Source organism: Apostichopus japonicus, chromosome 1 (genome assembly GCF_037975245.1).
Source record: "Apostichopus japonicus isolate 1M-3 chromosome 1, ASM3797524v1, whole genome shotgun sequence".
In the NCBI taxonomy this organism is placed as follows: Eukaryota; Metazoa; Echinodermata; class Holothuroidea; order Aspidochirotida; family Stichopodidae; genus Apostichopus; species Apostichopus japonicus.
Genome location: NC_092561.1, coordinates 7,302,788 through 7,313,252, shown reverse-complemented (window position 1 = coordinate 7,313,252; position 10,465 = coordinate 7,302,788). Strand labels below are relative to the sequence as shown.

At 38.1% G+C, this 10,465-nt stretch overlaps 1 protein-coding gene across 1 annotated transcript; it reads left to right on the top strand.

Moving 5' to 3' along the window:
* Positions 1 to 2,015: 2,015 nt before the first annotated feature.
* Positions 2,016 to 8,870, top strand: LOC139965828 (ATP synthase F(0) complex subunit B1, mitochondrial-like). The gene is made up of 8 exons (XM_071968592.1): positions 2,016 to 2,166; positions 3,129 to 3,171; positions 3,754 to 3,902; positions 4,455 to 4,618; positions 5,026 to 5,151; positions 6,404 to 6,481; positions 7,457 to 7,558; positions 8,183 to 8,870. Exons 1-8 carry the CDS (start codon positions 2,139 to 2,141, stop codon positions 8,237 to 8,239), a joined length of 747 nt encoding a protein of 248 aa, XP_071824693.1. The 5' UTR covers positions 2,016 to 2,138; the 3' UTR covers positions 8,240 to 8,870.
* Positions 8,871 to 10,465: the final 1,595 nt, after the last annotated feature.

The window sequence follows — 10,465 nt, the reverse complement described above, 5'->3', positions numbered from 1 at the left end:
TTCGTTGTCTTTAGAAATATTTTTTTTTCTTTTCGTTTGTATTGGAACATCCAGCTGACACCCCTTTATTGTTTGAATTTCAAACCCTCCTCCACCATAAACAGGGCTAGGCTATATTCCAAGTCCAATAAAGTTTAAAAAAAAAGCTGTTCCCTTGGGTTGTTCATACTTCCAGAAATAGTGACTATAATTCAATGCTGTGATACCTCTTATCCCACCCAGTCAATATTGTTTTTCGTCTTCCCTGCTGTCGGGTCGCTTTTCTTCAATTTTGGACCCTGAGACATTTTGTGACCATAATTTATATTTTCAAATTATAATATCCGAGTTATGAGAAATACAGAAATACCTTGTGTGCAAATCCAGGATTTCATAAGGAAGGAGTGGGCCCTGGGTTTGTTGAAATGACTCTCATGTGGGGGGGGGGGGACTTGCAGTCCTCCCCAGAAAAGAATTAAAATTGGTGCATTCAGAGGCATATTTAAACAAAGTATGCTCAAGGGTTTGTTGAAAATTACTTTCCAACTTTTGTGTAAATTTGAAATAAAAGGGACTGCAATGAACAGCCATACCAGTGGTCCATTCTTCCCGGAATTAAGAAAAAAAGCGACTGAACCATTTCTCGACGGATGATGGGATGGGTTCCTGTGCATAACTTGGCGCTTGTTCAGTGACCAGTTAGTGGCTCTAGGTAGGGCTTTGACGCATTGAACGAAACTTATTGCGACTAAGACGAAATTGCCCCATTGGACCCTACGGAGCACGGTCACCGGTTCCGAAGCATGTAAACCGGTAGGTATAGGCAGGGGCGGCGATTTGTTTCAAATATTGGGGGGGACATTTGCTTGGGTGCAGGCGCGTAGCAACTACATCCCCAAAATTATTCGCACGCTTCGTGATATTTTGTATTTATACCAAATACATATACCAAATTTCATTACGGATAGGTCCGTCTCATGGGCGCAGATCAGTCATGGATAATGGTGGGGACGCGTATCTGTTCTGTGATACTATCTAAGGAGAGTGCGACCATAGGTTCGCGCATAGTGTACAAGAATTTTTTTGGCAAATATACCTCCCAGATCGCCGGAAATAACACTTCCCAGACCCAATAATGCTCCAAAACCTCCTTAAATTTGTGATCTCATGGCTAAGAAATTTAAGTTGGGGGAAACACATATGGGCGTCTGCAGAAAAAAAAATCAGGGGACAAATAATCCAAGTAGACTTTGTTTACGATGGGTCTGGGTCCTCTCCCAGAAAACTATTATAAACTGCCGCAAATGCGATTTCCTTCCAAAATTTAACAACTGTGGATAAATGTAATAAAATGAGAACTGCTGCATGTCATTTGCACAATGCTGGATCAAACTGCGCCAAAGTTCAATACAGGGAAGTTTGCAATGCAGCGTTTGCCACAAATTGGTGGTGACACGGTATATCATGTCCCCACCACTGAACAGGATCTGCGCCCATGGTCCGTCTAGCTAATTCATTTCGAAAATAAGTAAAAACTACTCTCGGTGAAAGTCTGTGTCGTTTTTTGGTGACATTTAGTAACAAATTGTGACTCGGTTAGACAGGCACGTAGCGAGGAATTTGCCAAGGGACGGGCGAAGCTTGTAGGCGAACTATCTAAGCGTGGCGCCACCATGAGTTGGCGCGAAGCGTGAAAGAAAATTTTGGCCGAAAATGCCTCCCAGATCGCTGGAAATGGCACTTCCTAGGCCTTGTAAGTTGCATCTAAGCATTTTCTATTTTGAAATAACTAATGATAACATAAAAAATATGCTCTTATAGCCACAAAAAAAAACTATGCCACCAAATATTGGGGGGATATTAGATACTATATCCCCCACCTAAAATATTGGGGGAGACATGTCCCCCCATGATCGTCGCCCATGGGTATAGGGGCGGCCTTTGAAAGGGGTTAATGAAATGTTATTCGTTGCTTATCATTCGCGTATAATATATACTGTACCACATCGCAAGATAGATAAGCAATTCTAGCATATTATCAATGGCAGATTCTGGACAGGTTTATCATCACTTTTTTCGTTTTCTGCCGACGATGATCTGAAACACGCACTACGTAAAAGCAGGACTTTTTCATACAAACAGCAAAATAAGAAAATAAGATGTTTTCACGGGTGGTATTAAGGAATAGTAAGTGATTTCCTTGACTTGGATATCTTATTTGAACAAATGTATTGACCTTTAATAGGACGTCTCAAGTTCGCATACATGAAGCAGTAGCGTGTAATAATTCAGTAGCCTATCGTTTAAAAGGAATTGGAATTAAAGCCTAAGCTTCCATTGTATGCCCAAGTTTGAAGTAATGACAGTACATAGTAGCCTTATGCAGGCCTAACTAGTATGTAGTATGCAACATTAGGCCTAGACCTAGTTTCTAATAATACGGAGTACCACAGCCTAGCATAGGAAACAATGGCTACAGTTGCTGTTACGATTCAGTGGAAAGAGAATAAGGATATTTGAAATTCCATTATATTACCTGGTGTTTGCTTAAGACTCAAGTTTCAAAAGAATGTTTAATGTTTAAATGATCATTTCATTTGGTGTTAGATTTCTTCATGGATAGCATCCTGTAATTTAGACCATGCAAAATCGTAGTCACCATTGAAATAACCTCATGTGTAAAAAGTTTAATTCAGGATTGATTAGCCTGAAAATTGAAGTGTTTCGTGTCATTAAGTTTTTACAGACAGCAGAATATAGTTCTTATATACTGCTCTATGAGTTTTTCCCAGCCAAATCTAAAGTACTTGTATCCCGAATACTGAGGAATAAATGTTCTTATTTTGCAAGATACACAAAACCAAATGATTCAAAGTGATTGCCATTAACTAGCCTAGGCCTATTAACACCTGAATGAGCAAATTGGGAGATCATAGAACTTGTATAATTAAGCACTTTGTATTGTATATCATTTCTCTGCTTGGAAAAATATATATATTCCAACTTTTTTAGTGTATTTCTTATTGTTGCTAAAATATTGCATTGCCCTCTTTTTTCTTTTTCTTAAGTTTATAGTATCCTGGTCAATGTTTAGAATCCATTCAACAAATACTAGATCTGTCAAGTTAATTTCTTGCCTTATTTTTCAGGTGCTGCTTTGTCAAATGTGGTTTTGCGGACAGCAGGACCAAGGTAAGACTTTTATATTGCATATTGACATTTGGACCCTGACTCTTTTCTTGGATGTTAGCTACACATACTACTTGGAGATTGTAAAAAAATTGTTCAGGGTTGACCCATGTTGTTAAAACAAGGAAGAAAACCCTAATGATTTAGGCAATGAGCTATTGTACTGTTCCATTATTAATATGATTAATTTGTTTTGATTCTTTTTAAAAACACCATATAGAGAGTTAATACTTTCATGTCTGTGCAAACACTGACCAGACACTTTCTTGGCTTGAAAAACAGCACTCAGACATATATGGTGTTATGTTGTAGTTCTGGCCCACGGCAACTGATTACAAAAAAACAATGCTATCTAGTTTCGAAGAAACTGAGAGGAATTTGTTTATTTCAATTTCTTGTTTTTAATGAGCAGTTTGCTCAATGTCATCATTTGTCAAGTATGTAAAGGGGTTTTCAATATTGCTTGGACTTAAGTAACTTTGCATTAAACATTGACTATAACCATTTGCTCTTTCTAATGATTTCCCCTCTTCTTACCTTCTTACCTACACTCTACATGTGCCCATTTTTTATTTCCATCTGTAGCATTGCTGCAGCTCCAAAGATGTGTCTACTTCATACCTCCAATCAAAAGTCCATGCCCTACAAAATGCCAGAGCATGGAGGCAAAGTCAGGCTGGGTTTCATTCCAGAAGAATGGTTACAAATGTTCTACGGCAAAACCGGGGTTACAGGTAGGTAATTAACTAATTTTAAGGCGATGACACTCATTTCATTGTCCGTTCTCCTTTGTATTGAATTTGTTCATGTTTTGGTTGAAATCACTCATGTAATCCATACTGTGTGTGTGTGTATATATATGTTTGTGTGGGAGAGAGGCATTGGATCTGATCAGCATCATGTAATGTTCATTAGACAACTATCATTATCAGGTGGTTGTACTGTTTGGCTCTTGCTGTGAAACTGAACAATTTTCAATTTTTGAGGTGGGAAAAAATATTGGATAAGAATAAAGTATTCTAAATTTCTCATTTACATAATATGCACTTGACGAAGAAATACAAGGAACGTAGCTCTGTGACATAGTGGTGCCTGGGGCCCAAACTGGCTTTCTGTTGATGTGTATATATGCAGATTTGTATGTCCATAGCCTTTTGGTGTTATAATGCTTACATTGTACATTACTTCATCGCATGTTTTTTGGTTAGGTTCATACATCTTTTGTATGGAGTCCTTTGGTCTTATGCTTACATAGTACATTTCGTCATCTCATTCTTTCTCCTTAGGTCCATACATGTTTGGCTTTGGATTAGTCATGTACCTCATCAACAAGGAAATCTACATCTTTGGACCAGAGACTGTTCACGCAACTGTCGCCATCGGTCTCCTCGTCTACACCATCAAAAAGTTTGGACCTAGCATCGCCGCTTATGCTGACAGGCAAAGAGAGGTAGGTGTTCTATCTATTTTAAGGTGTAGAGTAATCATAGATGAACTACTTATGGATGATTGAGATGGTGTGTGTAGGGGTGAGTGTGTTGGGGTGAGGGGAGGAAAGAGATTGGGATGAAAACTGCCAAAACTTTTCAATCTCTAGGTCACCCTTCCCACTTCCTGTGTCACCCTTCCCGCTTCCTATGTCACTGTCTATGCACACCGACAAGGAGAGATTGAAATTGCTTTGCAAAAGGCATCTCTCCCAAGATGGCCTGACCTTTGCCAATATCAAACAAGGAAAGCAAAGATTGTGTGAAATCAATTTTAATCGATCATACAGTGAATGACTCCTTTCTTGCTTTGATAGCTAAAAGTGAGCCGGCCGTCATATTTCAAATTTGCAACTTTTTACATTTACAGGCCGATCTCGTCCAAGCGTATTCCTCCAAAAATGCTGAGCTAGCAAACCTTGCAGAAGCCATCGAAGGAGAGAAGAAGGAGCAATGGCGTCTGGAAGGAAGGAGTCATCTCTTTGATGCCAAGAGAGTAAGTCAAGAAATCATTTAACTTTCATAGAACAGCAGCAGACTTGTGGTATGAGTATAAGTACAGATTTCTCCTCGGTATGGGTACAAATGTACAAGGCTCTTCGGGAGAGTAAGAGTACCTAGCCCTGTACTCGTATCTACACCAGATTTCTAAGATGCCTTGAGTATTAAGTAGAAATATTTGACAATGATTACACGCACAGGCAACAAAATATACTCAAGTACGAGTACCAGGACAGGCAACTATATTCAAATACGAGTACTAGTACAGGTTACTGTACTCAAATTGGGGTACTAGTACAGGCTGCTGTTCTCATATACAAGTACTAGTACAGGCAACTGTACTTATATACTGGGTGTACTAGTACAGGCAATTGTACCCAAATATGAGTACTAGTACAGGCAACTATACTCATATACGAGTACAAGTACAAGCAACTATACTCAAATAGGGGTACCAGTACAGGCAACTATACTCAAATTGGGGTACTAGTAGAGGCAACTATACCATATATACAAGTGTACTAGTACAGGCAACTATGCTCAAATACGAGTACCAGTACAGGCAACTATACCATATATACGAGTACTAGTACAAGCAACTATACTCAAATACGAATACTAGTACAGGCAACTATACCATATATACGAGCTCTAGTACAGGCAACTATACTCAAATACGAATACTAGTAGAGGTAACTATACCATATATACGAGTACTAGTGCAGGCAACTATACTCATATACGAGTACTAGTACAAGCAACTATACCATATATACGAGTACTAGTACAAGCAACTATACCATATATACGAGTACTAGTACAAGCAACTATACCATATATACAAGTACTAGTACAAGCAACTATACCATATATACGAGTACTAGTACAAGCAACTATACCATATATACGAGTACTAGTACAAGCAACTATACCATATATACGAGTACTAGTACAAGCAACTATACCATATATACGAGTACTAGTACAAGCAACTATACCATATATACGAGTACTAGTACAAGCAACTATACCATATATACGAGTACTAGTACAAGCAACTATACCATATATACGAGTACTAGTGCAGGCAACTATAGGAGTAATAGCACAGGCAACTGCACTCATACACGAGTACTAGTAAAGACTTACCCTGGTCAATCAGAGCACACCCAGGAGAGTGTCTTTCTACGTATACCTTTTGATACAATGAACCATTGACTATTTATTTCCTTCTTTTATATTCACAGGAAAACATTCAGATGCAGTTGGAGCTGGAGTACAGGGAGAGATTGCAGCAAGTTGCAAATAGTGTCAAAGGAAGATTGGTAAGAAAGAGAAGTCACTTGATGGGTGACATTAATGTGTTCAAACTTTGTTGGCCAAAAAAACATTGCAAAAAAATGAGGATGCTGTCAATTTCATTACTGTTTTGCTTTCTTTTTACTTAGTTGTCTGGTAGTACAGGTATATATATAAATGCAGCCGGTTTCATTATCAGCAAATAAATGTGATAAATGCATTAGGACATTGACAATAGTGTCAAGGGCGTAGGAACTGGGGGGGCGCCAGCCCCCCAGTGAAAAATATGGGGGGCGGAAGTATCGTTCCACCCCCCCCGCTCCGCAAGTCAGAAAACCCCTTTTTCATTTCCAAATGAGAAAAAAATCTCATTTGAAGCACCAAAATGCATCTAAGGCCAGGTGAAAATGCAAAATTCTTTACAAAATGGAGTGGGTGTTGATGTGTGCTATATTGCACCAAATTGCATCTGAGGCCACCTGGAAATGCTAAAAAATTCCAAAGGGGAGGGGGACACCCCCTCCCCTTAGACCCCTCCCCCAGGCCGGCCATCAGTCTTCAGCCCTTCCACTCAAAACTACCTTCCTACGCCACTGAATAGTGTCATTATGTTCTGTTAACGTTGCCACACATGCTTAGACTATTATTGAGACAGCTGCACCCTTAAGCATATATTCTAGCCAATGCATTTGTATTGCCTAATATAACCCTTGTGAGAATGATACGGTGAGAAGCACCCTCCATGAAGGTACTGTAGAATATTTCGAGCAATTTTTAAGCATGCTATAATCTGGGGCACGTAATGATTATCTTTAGTATAAAGATTTTGGTTTTTTGTTTTTTGTTTTCTACTTGGTTTGACAGCCGGCAATATGACTTCATTATTTTGTTTATTAGATTGACAAATTTTGATATCACCAAAACGAATACAATAGCATACATAATTGAAAACAGATTTGTTGTTTGGTCCATTATCAGTTGCTTTGTTTTTCTCTGTGCAGGACTACCAAGTGGATGTCGAGAGCCTCCGAAGAAGGATGGAACAGCAGAATATGGTCCAGTGGATAGAAGAAAATGTCTTAAAGAGCATTACTCCACAACAGGTGAGGAATTTATGTTAGACTAGACAGAAACCTAGACACTGTTCACCCCTGCTTTTCCAAATCGTCCCATTTCATAAACCTCTCCTCAGTGGGAAGAAAAACATGCAATTATCACTTGACCATTGCTGGGAAATAGGCATCTTTAATAATAGGATTGAGAAATCACTAAGGACATTTTTTCCTTGTATAGTAAAAACTTTCTTGACCAGGAAAGCTCAGGATTTCAGTACATGGAGGAAAAAAAGGTGATAGCTTTCTCAAGAAAACTGGGTTTCATCTGTGAATGTATCTGTTGTTACTTCCATTTGAAACAAGAGCTTGCTAATATTGTGTTTATTTTGTACGTACAAAGTGCCAATCAACCATTCCATTAGAAAAGAGTGCATTGTCTGTTTTGATTAAGAGATGATGTGTACATCAGAAACAGATATCACAGAGCCAATATTTAGTGGGAGATCAATATTTGTCTAAAATTCATTGACTTTTGTTTAATCGAGTGTTCATAGGTCATGTCAGCTACCGACAGTCTTCTCCCACGGGCAAAAATATACAACAGTACGAGACACTTTTTTTTGCGATTCATCCATTAATAATCTCTGTTTCCTTTATTCTCATATTTCACAGGAAACAGCGATCCTGGACAAATGTTTGACAGACTTGAAGGGGTTGGCCAAGGCTTAATGATACTTCAGGATATAGCTAGAGATTGACAACACCAACAAGACTTCTTTGAATCTAAGTAATGATATTTATGTGTGAAATGAGTGACAAGAAAAATAGTTAAAATATTTACACCTGCTGTGTTTTGGGTTTAGAGAAGCATGTTTAGTTGTGATAAGAATTGGTGCATGAGTATGTCTGAACCGTCAAAGCATAGATTTTAATGTCATCAACAACAACAAATTCAGCAAACAAAACATACAGTTGAAAAAGAATAAAAAAAAATGTAATTTAAAAAAAAAAAACAATTGAGAGATATAGTACATCATACTGTACCAAAAATGAAGCCAATTTTTTGTCTTTCGTTATTTTTTTTCGACGATTTTCAAAAAAACAAGGAATCCACTTTTTGCTGTCACAAATGAGTTTTTGGTTACATTCTCAAAGAACTTACAGAAAGGTATGCATTGTCTATGAATGGCATGGTAGGAAAAGTGACTATTTTCACCCATTTCCCTGGCCGATGAACATTATTACTGGTTCATTCAAAATGGTTTGGTGTCAGAAGTTTATTAACATCATTTTTGAAACAAAAAAGGTTCTTATTCAGTGTTGAAATGAATATAACAATTATAAAACCATAACAAGGTAATTGCCTCATTTCTTGTCCTTATTTTCAATATTTTATTTTATCATATTATTCATTAATACTTTTTAATTTTTTCTTTGCAAGCATATTCAGCTGCTTGCAACATACCTCAATTTTCACATCTTTCATAAAGTTGTTACATTTTTCTAGCAACTTATTACAATATTATAGAAGTTTACATTAGAAGTGCCTTATTAGAGGTTCTTCTCACCCTCCATATTATTCCCAGCAATGATAAATATTCAGAGCGATGTTCTGTTGGAGTGGAAAATGTCCCAGCTAGTGGAAAGCGGGTAAATAGCACCTTGTAGTTGAAATATAATGACCATTAATTGACTGTATAGCATATTTGGGGGAGGGGGATAATACTGAAGCTTTTGTGATGTGTCCAAACATATGTTGCCACGGTGAGGTTTTCTTGACACTGCCCACAGATGACTCCCAGGAATTTTGTGATACACGGATGTTGATAAGTAACCCCCAAAAAAGTTAAAATTGTCACAACTGTTTGGATACAAATTGAACACATCAAAGGTGTGTTGATTATGAGGACGGTTGCAGGTATGTTATAATGTGGAATTACCATACTTTAACCATGCAAGAGTATCGCGGTACATGTTACAAAAATGCCCATACAGTCCGACAATTCATTGCTAAAATTTGTCGTTTTGACTTTTCAAAGTCGCAATTGTATGACAGTTTTCAACTGATAAGTCTTACCCACCAAATGATGGCTTGGACTATCATGGCAATTGCAAGTTTAACCAGGAATTGGTAAAACGTTACACACAAGACTTCCCAACTGATGCTTCAAGTCCAGCTTTCTCATTTTCCTGGTCGCCAACGAATTTCTTAACAATCAATCATCCTTGCCTTTAAACCATCTGTAGTTTTATTTCACACTCTTTGGCATCCAAGCAAGATATTAATTAAATACAAAATGGTCTCTCTAGGGCTCCCACCCACCCCCCCCCCTCCCTCCCCAACAAGCGTTAGAAATTTCGGGCGGATGTAGCTTACGTTCATATACGCAAATTATGCTACGGTATCTTCAGTACACGCCATCCATCATGTGGTTACTTTCTATCAGAACCCGTACGGCTCTGCTTTCTATTTATGAACAGCGCCATCTTTTAAATCATTTTTACATCCACTTTTGCAACAGTGACCAGAAAACAGTGAAGATAATTTCTTACCGAATTGTAATTTGGGAGTGTGAACTTATAATAATAATAATTATCAGCAGATATTTTTACGACACTTTATGCGACCACAAATGTAACATTCGTAACAGCTCAATGAATGAGATATGATGTCTGTTACAATGCCAATACAACTGGTCAATAAAAAAAAATCCTTGTTCCAGCCTACCTGGTGTAGAAATTTTGGTCAAACGCATGCATTCTCAATATTTACGCATAAGTCACCAAAACGAAGGAGGAGAACTCTTCGTTGAAGACGTTTGCGAGGAACAAACGAAAGAGAGGGAGAAAACTTAATGTATATCCCCCCCCCGCCCCATCTCCCCTCTCTCCCCCTCACCACCTTCCTGATATTTAAACTGAATCTTTATCATGGAAATGTCTAAACTATAATGT

Coding starts and splice junctions, on each gene's coding strand:
- LOC139965828 (XM_071968592.1), top strand. CDS start 2,139: ATGTTTTCACGGGTGGTATTAAGGAATA. Junction 5,152..6,403: donor ATCTCTTTGATGCCAAGAGA/GTAAGTCAAGAA, acceptor TTATATTCACAG/GAAAACATTCAGATGCAGTT. Junction 6,482..7,456: donor ATAGTGTCAAAGGAAGATTG/GTAAGAAAGAGA, acceptor TTCTCTGTGCAG/GACTACCAAGTGGATGTCGA.